General features: G+C 43.4%; 1 protein-coding gene and 2 pseudogenes across 2 annotated transcripts; all 3 read left to right on the plus strand.

Moving 5' to 3' along the window:
• The window catches only part of LOC101584887, an 83,696-nt pseudogene extending 81,659 nt beyond the window's left edge, over positions 1 to 2,037 (plus strand).
• Positions 909 to 1,478, plus strand: LOC111813205 (annotated as a pseudogene).
• A 6,078-nt stretch (positions 2,038 to 8,115) lies between the features above and the next one.
• On the plus strand, positions 8,116 to 23,592 carry Armcx4 (armadillo repeat containing, X-linked 4). 2 transcript variants are annotated; one of them, XR_002818524.1, is made up of 7 exons: positions 8,116 to 8,205; positions 8,705 to 8,762; positions 9,456 to 9,544; positions 9,876 to 9,967; positions 10,333 to 10,387; positions 20,745 to 20,919; positions 23,540 to 23,592. XR_002818524.1 is itself a non-coding variant. In XM_023703476.1 (7 exons), exons 6-7 carry the CDS (start codon positions 10,859 to 10,861, stop codon positions 17,681 to 17,683), a joined length of 6,465 nt encoding a protein of 2,154 aa, XP_023559244.1. In that variant the 5' UTR covers positions 8,116 to 8,205; positions 8,705 to 8,762; positions 9,456 to 9,544; positions 9,876 to 9,967; positions 10,333 to 10,387; positions 10,715 to 10,858; the 3' UTR covers positions 17,684 to 17,949. The 2 variants fall into 2 exon arrangements, 1 of the variants encoding a protein (XP_023559244.1); XM_023703476.1 differs by lacking the exons at positions 20,745 to 20,919; positions 23,540 to 23,592 and adding exons at positions 10,715 to 15,964; positions 16,325 to 17,949.
• The last annotated feature ends 1,627 nt before the right edge of the window (positions 23,593 to 25,219 follow it).

The following is a 25,219-nucleotide window of genomic DNA, read 5'->3' on the forward strand; positions in this document are numbered from 1 at the left end:
TCCTACTCAGCGGGTGGGGTGGGGGAGGCACTGCCGAGTGGTGGGGGGGCGGCCCGAGGGGCTGGGAGAGGGTCCGGTCCACGCTGCGCCTGGGCTGGGACTGGTCCCGCCGGCGCAGGTTAGCAGGAAGTTCTCCACACACTCACCGGACCTGGGCTAGGACTGGGTCTGGGGGCTCTCGGAACTCAGCAGAAAGTCCTACTGGGCGGGCAGGGTGGGGGAGGCACTAGAATATGCTTTTAAGGCTATTAACCAGGGTGGCCTTTACATCAGTAGCTGCTAGAGGAAAAGACTGTGCAGTAATTGTCACACAGAAGAAAGTTCCTGATAAATTACTGGATTCCAGTACAGTGACTCACTTATTCAAGATAACTGGAAACATTGGCTGTGTGATGACCGGAATGACAGCGGACAGCAGATCCCAGGTGCAGAGGGCATGGTATAAGGCAGCTAATTGGAAATACAAGTAGAACTATGAGATTCCTGTGGATGTGCTGTGTAAAAGAATTGATGGTATTTCTCAGGTTTACACACAGAATGCTAAAATGAGGCCACTTGGTTGTTGTATGATTTTAACTGGTATCCACGAGGAGCAAGGCCCCCAGGTGTACAAGTGTGACCCTGCAGGCTACTACTGTGGGTTTAAAGCTACTGCATCAGGTGTGAAACAAACTGAGTCAATCAGCTTCCTTGAAAAAAAAGTGAAGAAGAAATTCAGCTGGACTTTTGAAAAGATAGTGGAAACTGCAATTATATGTCTGTCTACTGTCCTTTCAATTGATTTCAAACGTCCATAAGTAGAAGTTGGAGAGAAGTAACCCAGGTTCCTCCGCTGCTGCCTAGGAGCTGAGCTCTGTACTTCAGCCTAAGGCAGTGGCAGGAGATGGACAGAAGTTTGCTGTGACACCATGGAGGGCGGTAGGGGCAGTAGCAACAAAACCACAGGGGGCTTGGCCGGCCTTTTTGGAGCCAGTGGAGCTGGTTACTCGCTCACAGATTTGGCCAAAGTCCCATGATACCAATAAATTTATTTTACCGACTGGAGCTAATAAAACCCAGGGCAGGTTTGAACTGGTCTTCTTTACCATTTGAGGATGTTAAATGACTGGGGCTGCATTTGGGGCAATGAATGATCTTTGGTTAGGATTGAAGGGAACCCAGAACATGACCTGGTCCAAACCAAGAAATATACTGATGTTGAATATAGTGACTACGCAAGGGGCACTGTGGGCCAGTACTCTAGGTTCTCTGCTTTGCTCTATACTGTGTGTGATGTTATCGTTGAGAAAATACAAGGTGCAGAAGATGACCTGAACACAGTGGCAGCTGGAAACATGATGGGCATGTTACATAAGTGTATGGGTGGGCTTGGAGGAGTCATACGAGGGGCTCTGGCAGGCCTGACACTTACCAGCCTTTATGCACTGTGTGACAACTGGGAGCACATGAAAGGCTCCTTGCTCCACCAGGCACTCTGAAGATTTTGCCACCTCACGGAGGATACTTGTAGTAGTCATCCAGCTAAAAAGTCTGTCTGGATTTATTTCCTCCTGCAAGAATTCATTTGAAAAATTGGAGATTCTGATTTGCTGTAATGAAGATCATGGATAACACAGATACCCAGGAAGCAGCAGCCCTTCTTGCCCTCAGTAAGCTGAAGCCAAAAGCCTTTGGTAGCTTACTGAGTAAGGTGGGAGATGATCTTGGGTCTACCCATTCTCTCTCCTCCCCCTGAACTGGAAAGCCACATACTCCCAGAGTTCAGGTCATGCTTATTGTCAGTCATGAGATTTATTAATGACCTGAAACTGTAATACTGCCCTGTACTCTAAATAAAGGGTAAAAATGGAACCAAAGCCCCTTCTCCATTGTAAATATATGTTGGTGTCTCAATTTGAAAACATAAAAAGTTACTCTTGGCAAAAAAAAAAAGAAGTCGGAGTAGTTACAGTTGACAATCCTAAATTCAGGGTTCTTACGGAAGCAGAGGTTGATGCTCACCTTGCTGCTCCGGCAAAGACTAAACGTTGTCATTAGCTTACCAAATCCATGAAGCCACTTACCTGTGTGTTTGCTAACTACAGACCAATATCACAGAGGCTCTTGGATTTAAAGAAGAACCTCTCCACTGCTGCCATCCACGGGGTAGGACTCCCTATAATTAAAAACAGTGCTTTTGGAAAATAAACAAAAAACAAAAATAAAATTAGATTGTATTAAAAAGAAAAAATGCATTCATCTGGCTGTTGTATTGAATAAAATGGAGAAAAGAAATATGGTGAAAACAAATGAAAAGGAAGGAAATGTCACATTCTCTATGCAAAAAAATTAGACCCTCCCAAATTAAATGATCCAATAAAAATGGGCAACTAGAATAAATAGACACTTATTAAGAAGCACAAATGGGAAGTGAGTATCTGGTGGAGTGATGAGTGACAAGTCAGCCTCTACTACATTTTGAATTCAAACACTGGAAAATAGCAACTTGGGGAAGAAAAAGGAGAACTACAGATCCTAGGAACCTGGAGGGATGTTACAGGAAAATTAAAAGCTAGAGTGACAATGAAGAGACAAACACAATGCAGAGAAGGAGAGACAGTCTGCACTTTCAGGCTCCTGGCTCACTGCTTATAGGAAAGGGAAACTGAGTGTTGAGGATTCTAGGGGTCTTAGAGAAATATGCAACAGCAGAAGAGACCACCATTTGCTGAGGTCTGCTGGGACAGCGCAGGATTCCGCTCCCATGGGAGTCCTTTGACAGGCAACAGCTACTGAATGACTGAGGTACAAGGGCCTGCCTTATGCTTGGAAACAGTGTGTGGTCAGACACCACTCCAGGGGAAGGTTGAACTCAAGACTCAGAGTACCTTCAGGGCAGCTTTACTTCAGGGTTTCCAGTATTGTTTCCACAGTGGCTATGTGAGAGACAGGTACTGGACATAGTTGCAGTGAGAGTGGGCTGGAAAGAAATCCTCTGAGGGTTTTGAGCTAAAGGCCGGGCCTCACTCTCTTGATCAGAGGCCAGGCCTTGCCGGAGTTGCTCTGGATTTGAAAGTTACAACACTGCTGTTCAATAAATGGCCAATAAATGCAACACAATAAGTACAATATATGGCCAATAAGTACATAAAAATGTTTGACGTAATGGTTATTTGAGAAAGGACAATTAAAACAATGCTAAGATTCCATCTCACTCCAGAAAGAATGGCTATCTTCAAAAATCAAGTAACAAATTATGGAAAGTTTGTGAGGGAGAAAGGAGTGCTTCCCTGTTGGTCATAGTGTAAACTAGTACTATCGATGTGGAAAGCGGTACGGTGTTTTCTCAAAAACCAAAAACAGAGATTCAATTCAACCCAGTTAGTCCCCTTCTAGGTATCTTCCCCAAAGAGTTAAAGACACCATATTACAGATCTGCATGCCCAGATGTATGTATACACCTATGTTCATAGGAGCACAATTCATAATACATCTTGAAAGTGGCCTGGATGTTCATCAACAAATGAATGGATAAATAACGTGTGGAATTTATACACAACAGAGAGCTACTGTGCCATAAAGAAGGATAAACTAAGTCATTTGTAGGAAAATGGATGCATCTTGAGACCATAATGTTAAGTGAAATAAATTAGATACACAAGCTTAAATATCATATGGGTTCTCTTACACAAGAAACCCAAAATATAAAGTGTAAAATAACAGAAAATAGGAAACCACAAGATAGGTCTTTAGCACATGGGAAGGGAACCAAGAGATGGGACGGAAATGGGATAAAAAATGGAGTTGCGATGTGTTGATACATGTACCAAGAGAAACGATCATTAAGTACCACAAACACATTTCATATATGAATGGAGAGGCCCAAGAGATGTGGGGAGGGGAAGGAAAAGCAGGGGGAGAGGTTAAAAAAGAATTAAGATATGGAATATGATGTATATAATTATTATACACTGAAACACATATAACAAAAATAAAAATAGAATGACTATGGCTACAAAAGTGTGATATTAATGCAAAACCACATATACATGTCATTCAAACAAAAAAGTCAATTCAAAAAAAAGATCTGAGTATAAATGAGAATTTAACAGGCGGTAAGTCAGCTTTTTTTTTTTTGAGACAGGATTTCACTATGCCGTTCATGTTGGCCTTGAACTCACTTTGTAGTTCAGGCTGGCCTCGAACTCAAAGCAATCCTCCTGCCTCACCCTCCCAAGTGCTAGGATTACAGGCATGAGCCACACACCCAGTAGTCAGCTTTTAAAATTAGTTGGATAAGATGTTGGGGACGTGGCTCAATGATAGATTTCCTGCCTTGCATGCACAAGGCTCTGGGTTTGATCCCCAGAACCCCCCAAAAATAAAATAAAATAAAATTAGACAGTAATGCATAAATGGGCTGCCAGATGAGTGTTGCTGAGATTTGGCTATGTATGTAAAATAAGTATTTGGTACACTATATATGCAACCTTATAAGAAACAACTAATATACAAAAGTATACCAGGAACTACAAATCAGTAAAAAGATACAGTTGAACAGAAAAATACTCAAAGAATTTTTTTTCAGAACTGGGGATTGAACTCAGGTCCTTGCGCTTACCAGGGAAGCACTTGTTCCACTAAGCCATCTCCCTGGCCCCTTCAAAGAATGTTAAAAAAATAATTCTCACATAGTAAATGGATATGATGGTCAAAATAATACTTAGGAAAATGTAAATAAAGGCAATCTAATATATATATTTTTATTTTTTATTTTTTTTCTTTTCAAAGTTTTATTGATAAACATAGCAATGAGACAGTTTCAAATCAAATCGAAAGTACAGTTTCAACAAATAATACACTGCATATATTCTTCTTAGTGGTTAATTGCTGTACAAGATGCAGACTTGTGATCCTACTTACAAAGACCATTAGAAAAAATCATTCTATTCATTAAGAGAATGCAACTATATATCTATCCCAACCACTTTGAATACACAGATACAAAATGGACATTCATAGTTATACCCCAATTTTTTTAAGTTCCGTTGTTGAATATTATAGGTGTGTAAACTCAGCAAAATATTCTAAAAGAGTCCAGTAGCCCACAATAATCTAATATATTTTTGCATTTTATATTGCTACTAGTTATCAATACACAGTGTAGAGGTATGCATGAGGAGTAGTCCCTGTCATGTGCTTGATGAGAGTATAAATTGGCCAATCTTTTTGAAAAGGAGTTTGTTGGTATATCCATTAATTATATAAAATCTTATAACTATATAAACTCATTGACTATATAAATTTTATCAACTATATAAAATCTTTCTTTTGGCAGTATCAAATGTGTGAAATTTCATCCTTTAACCAAACAAATCTATTTACAATAGGATGTCCAAAAAAATTATTCCACTGTAGATAAAGCCATATGTAGCAAGCCGTATGTAGCAAGTCATTCATTGTAGCCTTGCTTTTATTGGCCTCACATGCAGAAGAATTTTATGTGCTTTAATGGGGGTAGGTATTGAAATTAATAATAGTGTAACTGAACTGTGAAATACCCTACAGCAATTTAAATGTTTTGGTATTCGAGCTCAGTGTGGGATAATTCTAGGTGGGTAAAGATAAGTTTCAAGACAATGTATTAACTATGATTTCACCCATAAATTTTTTTCTTCGGAACCGGGGATTGAACTCAGGCCCTTGCGCTTGCCAGGGAAGCGCTTATTTCACTGAGCCATCTCCTTGGCCCCTCACCCATAAATTTTAATGAGAATTAGAGTCTCTGCTTCCATAGTGTGGGAGTGTCTATTTCCCCACAAGTCAGTCAACAATATTATTAAATTCCTAAATTCTGATAAATTCATAGCTGAAAAACAATAAGGCATAGTTGTTTTAATTTGCATTTCTTTGAAGTTAGACATCTTTTCATCTGTTCATTGGTCGTTTGTGTTTTCTGTGCAAAATGTTCATGTTTTTTGACACACTTTTCTACTGTTATCAGTTTACCAGTCTTTAAAGGGTTTTTAAATTACAAGGAAGCCCTTTCACATGCAGTGCTTATGCTTTCTTTTTTTAAACATTACCAAAGTGTTAAAATTTTATATAATCAATACATCAATTCTTCAATCTTTTCCTGTGGTAAAAAAAAAAATATAAAAGCTCAAAAGCCATGAATAAGGTCATGTGGTGTTGAAAGCTCTTTGGCTTCCTTCCAGGGAGAGCCTCCTCCACAAGGGCCCCTGGAAGGGAGCATCTCCAGCCTGCCTTCAGGGCTATTGTTCCAATAGTCTAAAAAACAGGCTGCCTGGGTGGTTTGTGTGTACAGTGTGACTCCCCCGTGGGGACAGGAGGGTTTCTGGGGACCAGTTTCTGTAAAATGCCCCGTGGTTCTGGGATTATTCTGGAGCTGAGGGGGTGGTGCAGGGAAGTTGTAACGGAAGACAGGGAGTGAAAAAACCTCTTTCTCCCGGTGAGTGTTTGTCTCTTTTTTTTCCCCCAATGTTTGTTTCTCATCCTTCTACTTGTGAGGGCAAAATGACATGAACATCAGAGTGTGTCAAAGCAATTCGTGTTCATCCACAGGCTGTCATCATTATTACCACCAGGCAATGTGAACGCTATGGTGACAAATAGCACATAAATGGCAGAAACCAGAGAAATTTCCAGAACCATGATGTAATAAAAATTCCACCTGTTAAACCTCCTTTCCTTTTAAAAATTCTTATCAATCCATGCTTGCAGTGCATAATGATTACATTCATCGTGGAGGTTGGTGCATGTACAGAATACATCTTCATTCTTTCTTCATCCCTATCCTCTGTCCTCCCTCCCATCTCCCTCCCTCCTTTGGTCTTGCTCCCTTTTGAAAAAGATATCTCTCCCTGATTCCTCTTACCTATTTTTTATTTTGTTTTTTATTTATATTTTAGGTTTCTCATATGAGAGAAACCACATCGTATTTAAATTTGCGTGTCTGATTTATTTCACTTAAAATTATGGCCTCAGGATGCATCCATTTTGCAAAACATGATGTAGTTTATCCTTTTTATAGGAGACTGGTACTTCAAGCCTTTTCAGCTATGTGATGGAAGTTGATCCTTTTATGTACTTGGTGGTTGCATTCTTATGTAAAATTCAAATGAAGACCCCTAAGCAGAAAGTAGGCTCACGAGAGAAATGAGTCAGTACCTAGTAGTAAGGTACTGACTAGGTTTGTCAGGAGTGGAGTCTTCTTTAAATCATCCTGAAGGCATCACTGAAGCCCAAAGCCACCTATCAAGGGACTATAAGTTCAGCCAGAGCTTCAAAAGGTCGTACATTATTTTTGTAAAACTGCCAAGATTAGAAATCTGAATCTTTTTCTGAAGATTAATTTATAAATCACCTTGAAAACTATGCTGGTTTTACTTAGGAAAATTTTGTATTAATATGCCAATAATTACTGGTCTGTTTTGAAAGCTGTGAAATAGTCTATGGCAACTGAAGAACATTTTGGATGACACAAAATAATATAAACAAATGAGTTTTTTGTTATTTTTACAACCTGAATATTTTTATGTCAAATGAAAATGACTTTACAGCATTTTCCCATTACCAAAATTAAACAAAACAACAAAAAAGCGATGTTAAGAGAAAAAAATCATAGAAGGAACACATAAAACAAAGTTTAACGTTCTATTTGCTTTCTCTGCTCTTTCCAGACACTTCCCTTCCCAGCCAATTTGGTGTTGGTGCCATACTACAGGAGGGCAGGTTGTAAGGGGTGAGGAGGAAACATTGCTTTTGAAGTGTAAGAGGAAAAGAAAGGATTCCTCAACGGTGCCTGGAAGACTACGGCCAAGGCCTGGGAGTGGGTGGGGGATACAGGCCCTCCTTGGTAACCAGAGACCAGGAAACTCCAACCGCAAAGCGGTGATGCCACTTGTGGGCTTTCAGATTGGAGAAGATGCAATGAGTGACAGGGTGGTGTTTGCTGGGGCACCGCGTACAGAAGCGCGAAAGGGGGGGTCTTGTGCGTGCGGACGGGGGGGGGGCGTCCTGTTGGTAGCCTGCTGGTCGGTGGGGGGTTGTGGGGAGGAGGGCTAAAGATGACGCGCGGGCCTCACGTGACCCCGAGCTGCAGAGCGACGCAGACTTCGGTGCAGTCGTCACTCTCCTCTAGCTACCAGCTCCCCGCTGCCCTGAGCACGGCGGGCTGGCATTGGGCCTGGGAACGCAGAGCAGGTAAGGGCCCCAGGGCTCACACGACGCGGCCTGGCAGCAGCGTCTGACCCTAAGGCAGCATGGGGATGGAGCGTGGGGAGACAGTCTATGCTAGCTCAAGTTCAAGGAGTCCTGGTCTCTTGTTCTGAGTCCCTGGCCCCCAGCTAAATCTGTGCAGTGGAACCACGGGCTTTGACAGGGCTGCTGACGGCGAGACTGTATCAAGAGGGAAACCCAGATTGAGATGTGCGTCCTCTCTGACTCTAATCACCGACCGCACATGTCCTCTAGCTGCCTGCTCATTTGAGAGGAAGGGACGTGCCACGGTGACGCTTCCGGGGGAAAATGGTGGGCCATAGTGACTGGACCTCGGGGTCGATAGGGGTGGTGTCTCACAAGGAGGGGAGACACATTTGACAATCGGGTTCCTGAATGTGTTAAAGCCAGTATTGGAATCTGTGGTCTGGGTGTTGGTCCAAGCAATCAGTACCTTTACTGTCTCCTGTTTTTTGGATAATAGTTTGGTGTAGCACTGAGATGAGGCCAGAAGAAGAGAAACCTGCACAGGATTTATGAAGGTTAGTTGAGCATGCACACCGAGTCCTTGAAGTTCTGTATGAATTCAGATTGTGATATGGAGTGGGACAGGTGGGAGAACATTTCCTCAACTATGTTTCCTTACCAAGCTTCAGACTTTAAACTTAAAATGTGTCTTGAAAATCCAGGAAGGTGAAACTTTTCTGTACATGATTTTATTTATACTTCAGATAATGTCAAGAAAATGTAAATTGTATCAAAGAATATTACCTCTTTTTTTGAGATACTCCTTGAGTAGAAGCATAATGCTTTTGCAGTAGCAAAAGTCCTCTCCTATACCTCTTCTCTTCTGCTAGAGACTCTTACAAATGGGAGGGTAAGCAGATGGCTGCAGGCTGTGACTCTTGAGTCATGGGATCTGGAAGCCTCCACTATCTCTTGTGCTACCCTCCGGATTTTGAGATACTTCCACTTACCTAACCATTTTGGTGAAGAAAATGGTGGGCTTCTGGAGGAAATTCTTAGGACTCCACAGGTGGATTTGTCTCCCTTTTTCTTTTTCCTGTCTTCCTTTTTTACTGTGTCCATTTTGGTGCTACAGAAACCTCAGGTTCTGCCTGCTACAAATGGGTCTCTAAATCCAAAAAGCATGTGTGAGAACCTATGTGTTAGATGCCAGGATATCACAGCTGCTGAACATTCATCTTTCCCCTTTTCTTTGTATGTGTTCCTAGATCTTCTTGTGGTCTTTCAGTACACCTGTTTACCACTGGAAGCAAGGGAAAGAGAGGGAGACTGGCCTGGAACTATGAAAGTTGTAAAGGTGGGCAATACCTGAGGGTGACGAGAGGGTGGCTATTCACATGCTTGAGACTTGAGAAGGTCCCAGTGGAGGGCACCTCTCCTGCTTCTGTAGTCTTCTAGGTTTCAACAATACTGACATACTCCTTATTGATTACAGTGAAGCAAACAGTGGGAATATTAGGATGACTAGGGTATGACAGAAGATGTGAGGAGGGACTCACAGGATGAGATGCATTAGTCCACTGGAACTGGACCCTAGAAAGGCAGACACTGGGGCAGGAATTAGGGTGCTTGATTCTTCTCCCAAAGACTCAGTTTTCTTAACATCCTACTTGTCTACTTGTCTATAGACCTGCCTGCTTTTCTATAGAAGAACTTGAAATCACTGAAAGCAAGGAAACAAGGAGAAAAGTGTCTCTGATCAGTATAGACTGGTAAGATGGTAAGGACTTCCTGGGTATACCCCAAGGGTGGGTTAGTGGAGTATTTATATGGCCAATTTTTAAAAAGTGTATGTGCTACTGAAGCAAGCACAGCAATATGTTTCAAATGAGGGCCAGCGACCAGTCTGGAGGATGTTCAGCCTTATCCTTCACTGACACCTTTCCCATCATCTCTGAAACCTTCACCTTATTTCTGGTACAGTGAAAAAAGGGTGACTACCTGGTGTACTGAGGGAATAAAAAGGCAGTTTGTTAACAGTATATCTGTCCTATTAAGAACAAACTCTCTGCTCTTATCTGTCCTTCCCTTAGTCTGTCTGTCTCTAGGTTCAAATATCTCATGAATTTTTATATCTATTTTAAGGTATATCATCAATCAAGAGAAGGAAAGAGGAGAGGACTTCCTTGAATCATCACAGGTTGGTATGAGAGTTGAGATCTGTAGAAATAATTGTGATCAGAACAAGTCCCACAAAGACCAAGGTCAGAGGGCTTCTTGATTTCTCCTATCAAAGCCAGCCTTTCCATCACTATCACCACTGTTCACTTGGTGTATACAAGTACCTTGGGGGAAAATTTAGGGGTTTTGGGGAAGGTGGAGAGGCTAACATATGGGGTCGAAAGCTCACTAATCATTTTCTTCTCCCATGAAGCACCTTTGCTATCTTTTCCTGTTTCTATTTATCTATCTGTATGATACAGTAGATTTAGAAGAGAATTTTTTTATTTCCTTCCTTCACTTCTAGGTCTACTTCCAGTGGCAGCTGTAGTGACCTTTGAGTGGTTGAAGACCAGCACCCTCATAGATCTCCACCCAAGCCTGTCACTCTCTTTCCCCAGCCCAAGTGAGACCCCTGTACTGTATTTGTGCCTTCTGCAGGGGTGATTACATGGGCCGTGTTCAGGAAGTGGGCTGGGCTACTGCAGGACTGGCGATCTGGGCTGGCACATGCTACTACCTTTATAAATTAACCAAAGGAAGAGCTCAGAGTGTGACGAGACTTGCCAGAAATGGGTCTAGTGTCAAGATGGACACTGTGGTTGGGGTACAGGACCAGCCCTTACCCATGAGTGAAGCCATGGCTGGGGTGGAGATTGAGACTAGACCCAAGGACAAGAATGGAGCAGAAAATGAAGGAAATGAGCCTGGGGCTGAAGTAGAGACCAAGGTTACTGCTGTAGAGAGGTCCAAAGCCAACTCTCAGTCCAAGGCAATGATTGGGGCAAAGACAGAGACTCAATTTGAGGCCAAATCAGTGGCTAAAGCACTGGTCATGATAGATGCAGTGACTCTAACTGAGGCGCAGGTCAAAGCCAGGGAAGTGGCCATGAAAGAGGTGATGACTCAAACCGATTCTGAGGCTGGGGAAATAGTCAAGAAGGAGGCAGTGACCCAGACCAAGGCTAAAGCTTGGGCACTGGTCTCCAGGACAGAGGCCAGAAAAGAAGCAACAACTCAGACCAAAGCTGAAACTCAGACATTGGCTGAAAAAGAGACAGAGATTAACAGAGTAACTGTAACACAGAGTGAGGTTTTGGCAGTGACCAAAGAAGTGGTCAAGATTGGGACCATGAATAAATCTGGAATTGTGGTTGAAAGCAAGACAAGAGCCCTGGAAGAGACTGTGAGTGTGGTTACAACTCAGTCTGATGGTAGGCTTGGTAACACAGGTGATGCTAGGAAAAGTCCTAATGGCATGTCCAGGGCAGTGGCTGACATGGATGTTAAGTCCTGTGTACAGTCCCAGGCTGTGGTCAAGATCCAAGATGGTGACATGCTTATTGCTGAGGTTGAAGACAAGGGGAATCTCAAAACCATGCCAAAGGCAGGGTCTGAGGTTGATACAAGGGCTGCTCCTCAACCTCAGATTGTTGTCAGGACCCAAGCTGAGGCCATGCCTGGGACAAGAGTTGATATGGCAGGTAGTTTTGCCACCATGTATAAGGCAGAGGTGGGGCCAAATGTGAGAGCTTGTATAATGCAGCCTCAGACTATAGCCAAGAAACAGGCTGAGGCACTGTCTGGTGCCCAGGTTGATGGCAGGGAAAATACCACTGTCATATCTAAGGCAATTACTGGAGCTGTAATACAGACTGCTGCTCAAATTCAAGCTGTAACCTGTGCTCAGGCTGAGTCTGTGCCTGATGCCAGAGTTAAGGGTAGAGGCAATTCCCATGCCACGGTTAAAGCAGGTGGCACGCCAAACATGAGGACTAATGTGCAAGCTGAAGCTTTGTCTGATAATAGCCATAAGGCCAGAAGCCTTTCCAGTGTCACAATTAAGGCAGAAGTTGGGATAGACACATTGTCCTATACCCAGACTCAGCCCGTGGCCAATGTCCAGAGCGATGCTTTGCCCGATGGTAGAATCAAGACTAAGGGCACTGTTAACTCCATGATTAAGGAGGGAGCCCAGGGTATGGCTCAGAACCAGGGTGAAGCCTTACTTAATACTAAAGGTAAAGCTAGGGGCAAAGCCAAAGCCAAGTGTAAGACAGGGGTTGCACCAGACATGAAAACTTGTTCACAGCCTCAAGCTGGGACCAAGACCCAAGCTGAGGTTTTGCCTGATTCTAAGATTGATGGTAGAGGTGATTCTAATGGCATTTCTAAAGCAGGGACTAACAGGACCTGTGGTCAGCTCCAAGCTGTGGTCAATTCCCAGGTTGAAGCCTTGCCCAGTACCAAGAATAAGTTGAAGACCTACCCTAATGCTGTGCCTAAGGCAGAGGCTGGGACAGCTGCAGCAGACTGCGCTCAACCCCAAGTTGTAGTCTGTTCCCAGAGTGAAACCTTGATTGCAGCTAAGAATAAGTCCAGGGGTATTCGCAGTGTTGTGCCTAAAGCAGAGACTGGGTCGGCTACAGCAGGCTCTGCCCAGCCCCAGACTGTAACCAGTTCCCAGGTTGAGGTCTGTCCTGGCACCAAGAATAAGGTTAAATGTAATCTCAGTGTTATACCTAAGACAGAGGCTGTGGTGTGTATGACGGGTTCTGCTTTTTCTCAGGCTTTGGCCAATTCCCAGGGTGATACCTTGACTGGTACCAGGTCTAAGGTCAAGGGCAACCCCATTGCTGTGGCTAAGCCAGAGATTGGGCCAGGGATGACAGACTCCTTCCAGTCTCTGATTATGACCAATTCCCAGAATGAGACCTTGCTTGGTGCCAGGAGTAAAGTTAGGGTTAACTGTAATGTGCCTAAGGCAGAGGTTGGAGCAGGTTCAGTGGGCTCTTCCCAGTCCCAGACAGTGGTTGGTTCCCAAGGTGAGACCTTGCTTGGTGCCAGGAATAAGGTTAGGAGCAGTCCCAATGCTGTGCCTAAGGCAGAGGCTGTGGCAGGTCTAGTGAGCTCTTCTCAGTCCCAGACTTTGACCAGTTCTCAGAATGAGGCTTTGCTTGGTGCCAGGAATAAGGTCAGAGGCAATTCTAGTACTGTACCTAAATCAGGACCTCAGAAAGGTACAAAAGTGCCTGCTCAACCCCAGGTGATGGTTGCTTCCCAGGATGAGGTCTTGCTTGGAGTAATGGACAAGGCTATGTCCAGGTCTGAGGCTGAAGCTACAGCAGAAGATAAGGTCTATGCAAAGCCTGAGGCTGAGGCTGAAGCCATGCTCATTTCAGAGAGTGGGAGTGGGCCAGATTCTCAAGCTTGCAGAAAAAACCTTCATGATTATTATTGGAATGGGATTGGTGTTGAGGATTGGATTGCTGCTGAACGGTGGATCAAATTTAGGTTTCAAGCCATGGATGGAGATTGGGAGAATAGTGTGTCCTGGGCTGATGACAAAAATGAAACCAATATTGGGTCTTGGAGTGGAACTGGTGACAGGAGTGGTTTTGTTAGTTCTTGGGCTGTGGCTTGTGATGAGACCACTATTAAGTCCTGGGCTGGGGCTAGGGCTGAGAATGAGGTTGCTCTTGGGTCCTGGGTGGGAACTGGGGACCAGGCAAGTGGAGGGCTCTGGGCTGCAGGTCAAGTTAGTGAAGCATCATGGACTGGGGATAAGGTTGGTGGTTCCTGGGTACAGACTGAGAACAAGGCCATTGGAGGATCCTGGCCTGGGACTGAGAACCAGGTTAGTGGGGCCTCTTGGGTTGTTCCTGGGAACCAGACCATTGGAGCACCCTGGGCTGTGGGTCAGGTTAGTGATATGTCTTGGCCTGGGGTACAGGCCACTGGAGTGTCTTGGGTTGTGGACCAGGCTAGTGGTGGTTCCTGGACTGTGGCTGAAAACCAGGCTAGTGCAGTGTCTTGGGCTGGGGCTGGAAATATAGTTAGTATTGGGTACTGGACTGGGGCTATGGACCAAGCCAATGCAGGATCTTGGATTGGAACTGGTGATCCATCTGGCAGTGAGTCCAAGCCTCAAATTGAGGATCAGGCCAGTGACAAAAGGTCCTGGGCTGAGGCTGGTGGTCAGGCCAATGGAGATTCCAGTTTGGCACCTGAGAATCAGTCCAATGGAAGGTCTTGGGATGACACTGCAGATCAAGCCAGTAGAGGGTCAAGGCTTGGGCCTGTAGATCAGCCTAGTGGTGCATCTTGGGCTGGTGCTATGGAACAGGCTGGTAGTGGATCTACACCAGGATCTGAAGACCAGTCCAGTGGTGCATCCTGGGATGGCACTAGGAACTTGGCCAGAGAAGGGTCCTGGACTGGGACTGGTGATCAGTCTAGTGGTGAATCCAAGCCTAGTTTTAAGAATCAGGCCAGTGATGAAGGCTCTTGGGCTGGAGCTTTTGGCCAGGCTGCTGGAGTGTCCAAGTCAGGGCCTGAGGATCAGTCTAATGGAAGATCATGGACAGATTTTGGAGATCAAATCAGTGGAAGTTTCTTGGTTGGGGTTGTGGAGCAGGCTGATGGAAAATCCCAGGCTAGTCCTGGGGATCTGGCTGCTGTTGGGGCAAAGCCTGTGTTTGAGGATCAGGCAAGTGGAGGAGGATGCTGGACTAGTGTTGCTGAGGACCAGTCTGGTAGAGAATCTAAGCCGGGCCCCAGGGAGCAGTCCAGTGGAGATTCCTGGCCTGGCACTGGGGACCAGGCCAGTGGATGGTTCTGTGCTTATACTGGCATTCAGGCCAGTGGAGCAGGGTCTTGGGGTGGAACTGGTGGTCAGGACATTGGAGTTTCCAGGCCAGGGCCCATGAACCAGGCCAGTAGTGCATCCTGGTCTGGCACTGGGAGTCAGATCAGTGGAGTATCCTGGCCTGTGGCTGGTGGCTGTCCCAAACCTGGATTTGGGAATCAGGCCCTAGCAGCAGGGTTCTGGGCTGGTGCTGGAAACCAAGCTGATACAGGGCCCAGACCAGAGTCTGAGGATCAGTCCAGTGCAAGAGGTTCCTGGCCTGTGACCGGTGTCCATGTCATTGGAGCATCTAGGCCAGATCCCACAGACCAGTGCAGTGGTGCATCTTGGGCTGGTCCTGGGAATCAGGCCAGTGGAGGGTCCTGGGTTGGGCCTGGGGATCAAGCTGTTGGTTGCTCCAAATCTGGATTTGAGGATCAAGCCCATGGAGGAAGTGCCTGGGCTGGTCCTGGGGACCAGGCCAGTGCAGTATCCTGGCCTGTGTCTAGGCCTAGGAATGAGGCTAGTGCAGGATCTAGGCTGGGTTCTGAGGACCAGACCAGTGGAAGATTCCTGGTCAGTGCTGAGGTGGAAGCCAATGAAGGATTTTGGTTTGGGCCTGGTAGTGAGGCCTTTATTGGGTCTTGGTGCTGGACAGGGGAAGAGGTTGGTATTGTGCCCAGGGCTGATGGAAAGGATGAGACCAGTATTGAATGCACATCAGGGCCTAAGGAAGAGACCATCATTAGTGCTGAGTTGGGAGATGAGAACAAAAGTAGTGTCGGGTCCTGGATCAGATCTGAGGAGGCAGTTTATGTGGATCCCTGTGTGAGGGCTGAGTCTGGATCAGAGACTGGAGCTGCAGCTGAGGCTGAAGCTGGTATTGAGGCTGAGGCTGGAGCTGAGGCTGTGGATGAGGCTGGGGCTGGGGCTGAGGCTGTGGGTGTGGCTGCGGCTGCAGCTGTCAGTGATGCTGAAGCTGTGGATGATATTGACAGTGAGGCTAAGGCTGGGGTTGAGGATGTGGCTAAGGCTGAGGGTGTGGCTGTGGCTGAGGCTGAGGCTGAGGCTGAGGCTGAGGCTGTGGCTGGGGCTGAAGCTGTGGCTGTAGCTGTGGCTGAGGCTGTGGCTGGGGATGAAGCTGTGGCTGTAGCTGTGGCTGAGGCTGTGGCTGTGGCTGAAGCTGTGGCTGAGGCTGTGGCTGGGGCTGTGACTGTGGCTGGGGCTGAGACTGAAGCTGGTGCTGAGGCTGAGGCTGAGGCTGTGGCTGAGGCTGAGGCTGAGGCTGAGCCTGGAGCTGAGGCTGGGGCTGAGGCCATAATGGGGTCTTGGTCCTGGGATGCACAAGTGGCTACTAAGGAGCCTGGGCTTTGGGCTAAGGAAAAGGCTGGCATACGGTCTTGGGTGTTGCCTAGGGATGTAGATGAGGATGAGCTAAGTGAAGCATCCAGCCCCGATATTGAGGAGATCAGTTTAAGGTCGTTGTTTTGGGCTGAGAGTGAAAACAGTAGTGAGTTCAGATGCAACAGTGGAAAAGATATTAATTTTGAGTCTGTGTTTGGGGAAGAGGCAAGCATCATGGATAAGTTTGAGGCTGATGATGGAGTTGATATAAGGTCTTGGTTCTGTACTGGTAATGAAAGCAGAAGTGAGGACCAATCCACACATAAAGCTAAAGCTAAAAAGTCAGCAGAGGCAAGAGGGACATATCCATCCATGGTCCCTGGGGCAGGCATGGGCTCATGGGACGGAGCTATGATCTGGTCAGAAATGAAGTTTTCACAACAAAGTGAGGCCGGTTTCCCAGCTGGAGATGAATTCACACAGCAGAACAGGGCTGGGGACAAAGTTCAGCCCTGGTCCTGCCGCTGTAAAGAGGAAGCTAATATGGATCCACGAGACCTTGAAAAACTCATTTGCATGATTGAGATGACAGAGGATCCTTCTGTTCATGAAATAGCTAACAATGCTCTATATAACAGTATTGATTATCCTTATTCCCATGAAGTTGTTCGTAATGTAGGTGGAATCTCAGTTATTGAAAGCTTGCTGAATAATCCCTATCCAAGTGTTAGGCAGAAGGCTCTAAATGCACTGAATAACATCTCAGTGGCTGCTGAAAACCATAGAAAGGTTAAGACATACTTAAACCAAGTGTGTGAAGACACTGTTACCTATCCCTTGAACTCAAATGTACAACTGGCTGGACTAAGATTGATAAGACATCTGACTATTACTAGTGAATATCAGCATATGGTTACAAATTACATTTCAGAATTCCTTCGTTTGTTAACGGTGGGAAGTGGAGAAACTAAAGACCATGTTTTGGGGATGCTTGTGAATTTCTCTAAAAATCCTTCTATGACAAAAGACTTGCTTATTGCCAATGCACCAACATCTCTGATTAACATTTTTAGCAAAAAAGAGACAAAAGAGAATATTCTTAATGCTCTCTCACTATTTGAGAATATAAATTATCATTTTAAAAGGAGAGCAAAAGCATTTACCCAGGACAAATTCAGTAAAAATTCCCTTTATTTCCTATTCCAAAGACCAAAAGCCTGTGCTAAGAAACTTCGAGCCTTAGCGGCCGAATGCAGTGACCCAGAGGTGAAAGAAAGGGTTGAGATATTAATAAATAAACTCTGATTAATTATATGTTTCCAAATAAATGTGAGTAATATGTTAATTTTTCAGCCTGGAAGCAATACACCTTGTAAACTGCATTATGACATCAAAACTGATGTTAGGTATGATGGTCCATAAATGAACCATTTTATGAACACCAAATGAATTCAAATTTGTCCTGAAAATACATGTCACTTTTTATCTTGTCTGGATTGAGATATTTTTAGTATGCTTCATGAGCAAAACCTGACCTGATTCTTCATAAGCAAAGTAATCTTTGGTCCTTTGTGTGGACTTCTGTTTATACATTTTAGATTTTATATTTATGTTATCAATAAAGTTGTGTGTTTAAGCAGAAACAAAAAGAATTGTCCTTGTCCTTGAGTTTACAATCTGTTTGGAAAGAGAAGATATACAGAAACTAAAAAGTATAAAATCATGGGCCTCCGATAATCACTGAAGGTTCCCAGAGGTGCTTCAAGGCAAAAAAACTGTTGCCCACAACGGTGTTGAGGGAAAGTTTTGCAGAGGAGGGGGACATGAAAGAAGCTGGGCTTAAAGGATAAGATGCAAAGGTGAGGGACAGTGGTGGAAGAAAGACATGGAGATGGGAACTGTGCTCCAGAGAGAAGTCTGGTCTGCCTGGAGCTGAGAGTGTGGACAGGAGAGGGGTGATGAGGGTAGAGTCAGTGTTGGAGGGCATCCTATTCTTCTCTTGGTGCACTTGCGGTTGCTGAACGGGGGTCTGAAATTGAGTCCTCTCTGCCCCTGGGAGACAACAAGGCCTTTCATGAGCAGGGGAGTGACAGGATGAAAGGAAACAATGTGGCTGCTTTGTGTGTAGGGTGGGTCTGGGTGGGATGAAAACACCATTGGGAATGAGATTGGAAATGCAGTTAGCAAGTTAAGTACCATAGACCCGGCAGGAGATGAGAAAGGTGCGGAATTTCGCTGGTGGCTGGGAATGGTAGGGACAGCAAGGAAGCAAGAGCTCTGTTCCACTACAGATTACTGTGAGGGCATAAAGAAAGGGTTCCTTTTGTTTTAGGGTCCTGCGGGCACATAATGGGCATGTGTTGTCTTTCACAGCGCTAGAGTCTGTGTAGTGAATAAGGGTTATGTTTTGCAATACCAAGAAGCTATAGTGGAAGACAGCATGAATTTTAGTGCTTGCATTAGATTCCTTGTATAAGGTTGGTAGGAGGGAGCCTTCATGGAACCGCAGAGTGTAGTTGGGATGCACAGAGGAGGACAGCCACTTGTGTCCCACCCCATAGGCTCGGTGAGGGATGAAGGAGGAGCACTCTCAAACCGTGAGGTGAGGAGCACACCAGGTAGGAGGTCTACTGAGGCAGATGCTCCAGAGCCCTTAACACGGGCATGCTCCTTGACCCAGTGATTTCATTTGTGGAGATTTACATTGAAAACTAAGCAAATAATTGGCTTGTACAAAGTCGTGTATCCTTCAATTGTTATGAAAGGGAAAAAGTATAAATGATTCAAGTATTGTTGAAAATGTTACTGGGCAGCTATATTAATTTGCATGGAAAAATTCAGGATATAGTTTTAAGTTATAAAATGAGGTCATAAAAGTACATAAAATACTTTTTATGACCAGGGATATATCTCAGCAGCACAGCACCTGCCCGGCATGTGTGAGGTTATACGTTCGATTCTAGGTACACCCCCAGAAATAACATTATGCCCAAGTATGTATCTAAATAATATGTATAACTGTTTCACACTCTGTGAAGATTAATAATTTTTATAGGTGTTAGCCTGATGGGAAGTTTTAAAAGTCATGTATCTTTTAATACTTACATAATAGATAGAGGATTCTTACATAATTTAATAAGCAGGGGGCCTGTGAATAGTACCAGAGGGGCCTACAACAACACGCTGAGTAGAGACTTACATATTTATGTTTTAATATTTGAAATATTTCACTTCAAATTTGAAATGAAGCTATACATGTTTAAACATTTAAATATTATAACTAATATAAAAATAAAACCGTTCTCAATTCCAGCATTTGCTGGATTTCTTTACTTTCTACTGTAAAGAAATGAATGGTATTGCACTGTAATCAATTTTGCCATGTGGACTCTGATCCCCCTCCAGAATAAGTAATATATTGTTCAGTTGGTAGGAGTGCTGCCAGTAGATAGCCCTCATCTGTCAGCCCTCTTTGGGAAGTGCCTCAGAAGACAGGTACATCTTACAAGGTTTTACCCCTTCCTGGATATATTTCAAACCCCATGACTAATGGACATGGCCTTCTTTTTTAAATTAATTTTATTGAGAAACAAATATCAATGAGACAGTTTCAAAACAGGATAGTAGGACAGTTACAATAATTAATGCATTGCGTATTGTTGTCTTCACAATAGTTATCTATAGTACAATATGCAGACATGATATCCTGTCCAAACACTATTAGTACAAATCTTCTCAATGAATTAAGAAAGTAGCTGTATATCTATCCTAACTATTTTGTATACACAGATCCAAAATGGTCCTTCATTTATATCCCCCTTTTTCATTTAGTTTTGTCAGAGATGGGTATTCCATTGCCATTTAAATATTGTATGTACTTGAATTCAGCAAATTAATCCACTATAGTCCAGTAGTCATAGTGGGTTATCCATAGGACTGTGCAGACCTCAAAAGTCATCTCTGAAATTGCTGGACTCCAGACCTTGTTTCCTGCTCTAGCTGTGTTTTCTACCACCCTCTTTTTTCCCATAATTTTATTGAGAAACAAATAGCAATGAGACAATTTCAAATCAAATTGGTAGGACAGTTTCAATAATTAACCATTGCATACTGTCTTCCTAGTGGTTGTTTGTTGTACAAGATGCAGACATGGTATCCTATTTATAAACACTATTAGTAGCTGTATATCTATCCTAACCATTTTGAATGCACAGATAGAAAATGGTCATTCATCTGTATCCCCTTTTTTCGTTTGGTTCCGTCATTTGAATGTTATAGGTGTGGACATGGCCTTCTTGTTCCAACCTAAGACAGCTTATTCTCTCCCTCTGTCCAATCCTGCTTCCTTTCTTTTCCCCTTCCACAGGTGTTGATCCCAAGAGTATTCCCTAATAAAAGTTCTTCATGCTGAGCTCTGTTTCTCAGTCTGTTCCTCGGGAAGTCAATCTACAAGAGTTGGTACAGGAACAAAAAACACTATGATGAAATTTGGAGCTGGATCACCCGCTGGCCAGTTGGCAATGAGGACCCCATCGTTGGTGGTAGGTAGTGTAGATAGGTTCTTGGCATGAGCTGGCAGAATTGTTAGTGTCCACTGGTGGTTTACTAAGATGGTACACTGATGGTAAGGAATGTGGTAACTGGTAGCATGTATCATAACTTTGAGAAATATGAGGGAAATAGTAAACAAAGGAAGGCCAAGGAATTGCATGATTGTTTCTTACCTATTTGACTCTTATAAAAAATATGAAAAGTTTAATTAAATTTGCCAACAATTAAAAGCAGTGTCTGAAATTAAGATTTATTCACAGTGTATAAGGAAGTCTTTTCCTGGTAGAGGTAGAGAAATCTGATGAGATCCAAGATTTTATTGAAAGTCAGCTTCAAAGATAGTTACAAATCCAACCAAGTCTTCTACACTGAGATCAGGGCCCTGTTTAGGAAGGAATTGGACCCCAACACATGGGATGGAGACCTTTGAATGTTTCTAAAAATCTTCTATCTCTAGATTACCTGAAATACTTGTGTGTGCAGAAATGTCCCACTTTTCCCTATTAAAGGGTAGCACTTTACTTTGCTTTAAGGTTCACAGCCCTTACACTCTGTATGATAACATGGATTTCCCTTGAAATGTGCCTCCACTTCCCTTCTGGCCACTAGGCCTATAACTAGAGGTAATCCACACCATAACCTAGCTGGGAATGTGCTGTGTGTGATAAGGAAGAATAGAGAATATACCAACAAGGATCTGAACAACCTAATCTAACTAGCAGGTACTAGAATTTGTTGAAGGAGTTAGCAATGGACTGCATTTTGAGTTCTGATTCACTCCATTGGAGAGTTGGAAGGTAATAAAATTGAGTACAGGAGAATGGTTCAATTCGAGAACACTCTCCCAGGAGCATCCAGGAGATGATATAAACTCACTAGTAGGATGATCCCTCAAAATATGGAGGAAAGAATAGCCCACATCAAATGAGGTGTAAATGATGGACTTGTCAGAGCAGATGGTATAAGAAGAGACTAAAGTTTTAAAAAGTGAAAATGATAGAATAACTGTATTATTTAAGGTTAAAAGAATCCTCCAGAGGACTATATCTTGCAGAAGTAACCAAAAAGCATACTACCTCAACTGTAAGGAACATACTGATGAGAGGAGCCCTGATAAGAAGTTCAGTGGTGGTGCTCTTTTGCAGGCTAAGGCTCAGAGTAAAAGAGGATACGATGGGAAAGGATCTATCATAGAAATAGTAATGACTCTGAGACAGTAGAGGCAGGATGACTACATTTACCTGTCAGAAGGCAGGTGGGCAATAGTAGCATAATGCACTTCAGGGATAATAGTGACAGTCCAGAAAGTCTAATCTGTAGAGACCTGCAGAGATGGTTAATAGAATATGATGCTTTGGGTGAGTAGATGGTAAGAGGTAAGTAGGACATGGATCCTCAGTATAAGATAGTGTCCTAGAGAAAGTAGGTAGCTAACAATTTGCACTCAACTTGTACAACCAAAAGAAATTAAAGATGTTTGGGAAGGTAGGGAAGTAGGTTCAAAAAATCACAATCTCTCACCTAGCTTCTGTTCCTAAGTTTTTTTAAAAATGTATTTAGGACAGGGTCTACAGGGTCTATAGAGTATCACTACATAGATCGGACTCATAGTGATGCTCTTGTTTTCAGCCTCCCAAGTGCTGGGATTAGAGGTGCGTGCCATCATGTCCAATCTCAATCTCCATCTCAGCATGCCCTGGGGATGGAGCTGGCACCACATGCCAGAGATCAAACCCCAGCTGCTGTGCTCTGCCTAAGCACGTGCTTTAATCCACTGAGCTATCTGGCTGGCCCCAAGTCAGTTTTTTATCTAGAGGAAATGATTTGAATGAGTGGCTGAGTACCCAGGAAGAAAAACCCAACAGTACATGTTTCTCTTGTTCTCCCATTGACTAAAGATACTGTACATCAAGGAGACAGGAATTCCTGAACACTTTCTGATCAGGTGAACATTGGTTGTAAGTTGATATTAATACCCAGAGACCCAAAATGTCATCACAACTTCCACATTTGATTGGGTGACATAAGGCAAGTATTAAATTAGAACCCAGCCTAGGTCTGGTTAACAATGGGTTCACTGGGACCACAGACCCACTCTGGCTATTTTCCTGATCTATGAAAGTATACTTAAAATACCTATAGTTGGCACTTGGTGCAAACTCCATTGTAGTTTGTTGGCTTGTGCAGTCAGAGCTACTTACAAATGAGAATGGCAAATGAATGCTTCTGAAACTATAGTCATCATCCACGGCCAAGAATATATGGAAAGATTCTTGAGATATGGAGGATGTCAGAGATTAGTGTCACCTTTTAAAACATAGAGAAATATGGGTAGAAACTGGTGGATGATAGTAGGCTATTTTAAACTCAACCAATTAGTAGGAAAATGGCAATGACCACGCCAGATACAGTATTTTTGTTAGGACAGATTAACATAGCCTCAAAAACTTAGTACTCAGCTATTGTGAAAATTTTTGCTCTCCTGTCTTTATCAGGATGGAATATCTTTATCAGGATAAAAATGTTCTAATTCACATAGACTACACAATAGTATGCAATTAGTTTTTCTTCAAGGCTCTACTAATTCTTGCATCTTCTGCCATAATATAGTCTCAAGATATCTGGACCATATACACACCTTTCAGCAGGAGAAGCACATTGGGTGAGTTGGTAAGGCACATGCTCAACAGAGGATGGGAGATGAGCCTTACAAAGATCCAGGTGTTGACCAAAAAGTATAATTTTTAAGGGCTGAATGGTGTGAAGAATGCTGGAGATCTCCTTTCAAAGTAAAGTGCAGGGATAGGCACAGTAGAGGACAGGGCTCAGTGGTAGGGTACCTAAGTTCATCCAAATTGAGGTCATGGGTGTGATCTACAGCACCACCAGGGGAAGAAACGAAAACAAGTGTATAAGACAAATTGGAACATTTTTACCTTCTTCATGAAAAGGAAATTTCAGTGCCTGGTAAGATTCTTTGGGTTCTGAAAGCAGTGCATTTCACACCTGGTGTTCCTGTTTCGACCTATACACTGGCTGACAAAAACAAACAAACAAACAAACAAACAAACAGCAAATAAATAGAGGGAAAAAAACAACCAAAGAACTCTGCCAGCTTTGAGGGAGGCCTAGAAGTGAAGAGTCCTAGATGGAGTTTCACACAGTGCTGACATCTGACCCATACAAAAAAATAGATCTTATGGCATTGGAAATATTTGTATTGTCAAAACATACCATGTGGAATTTTTGGCAAGTCCCTGCAGGAAAATCATAACTCAACCAGCTAAACTTCTTGAGCAAAGCCAACTCACATACAGTGGAGAATAACATACCTTTTAAAAACAGCTGTCCACTGCTGGTGGGAATGTAGACTGGTACAACCGTTATGGAAATCAGTATGGAGACTCCTTAGAAAAGTTGGTCTGGAACTCCCCTTTAAACCAGCTATTCCTCTACTGGGAATTTTCCCAGAGGATCTGAAAACATCATATCATAGGGATATATGTGTGCCTATGTTTATAGCAGCACAATTTGTGATAGTCAAATCTTGGAAACAACCAAGATGCCCATCACCTGAGGAATGGTTGAAAAAGATGCGGTATTTTACACAATGGAGTATTATTCAGCTATTAAGAATGGTAAACTCCAAGCCTTTATATTGAAGTGGATGCCACTTGAACATATACTCATAAGTGAAATAAACCAGACACACATGTGTAAATATCTATATGTCTCCCTAGTATAAGAACTCAAAAGAAGAAATACAAATAGAAAGATATAATACAAGTAAAAGGAAAGTGGATCTCAAGGACTAACTAATCAAGAGAGGGAAAGGAGAAGAGCTAGGAAACATGACAACATCAAGCCATACAATTAAATGTAGAAGATGAGCAAGGCATTGATCCTGAGATGCTTCGGAAGATTTTTTAATCAATCCAGTTTTTTAATTTGAAAGATTCTCACCCTGACTAACTATATATACTGATACCTGTGAACTAAGCTACTGCACAGCATATGGTAATTTGTAATAGTAGTTTCATACTTGGAGTGCCTGTCATTCTGGTCTTCTGAATATGGGCTGCTTGTCATGACATGCCAGTTGCTGGTATGATGTCTCTCGGGTAGGTGGATGTTCAAGAAGAAGGGGGTGGTGAAGGAAAGCAAGAGACAGGAAAAGGAATATTGTGGGACTCAAGTTGTATATGGTGAGATTTTTTGACTTATGTGCAAACATGAGAAGTATATAATTCTTTATGCCTATTTTTAAAATATATTCTAATTTTTAAATGT

This window comes from Octodon degus, unplaced genomic scaffold (assembly GCF_000260255.1).
Source record: "Octodon degus isolate 3935 unplaced genomic scaffold, OctDeg1.0 scaffold00171, whole genome shotgun sequence".
Taxonomy (NCBI): Eukaryota; Metazoa; Chordata; class Mammalia; order Rodentia; family Octodontidae; genus Octodon; species Octodon degus.

Coding starts and splice junctions, on each gene's coding strand:
- Armcx4 (XM_023703476.1), top strand. CDS start 10,859: ATGGGCCGTGTTCAGGAAGTGGGCTGGGCTACTGCAGGACTGGCGATC. Junction 15,965..16,324: donor TGGATGAGGCTGGGGCTGGG/GCTGAGGCTGTG, acceptor GCTGAGGCTGAG/CCTGGAGCTGAGGCTGGGGC.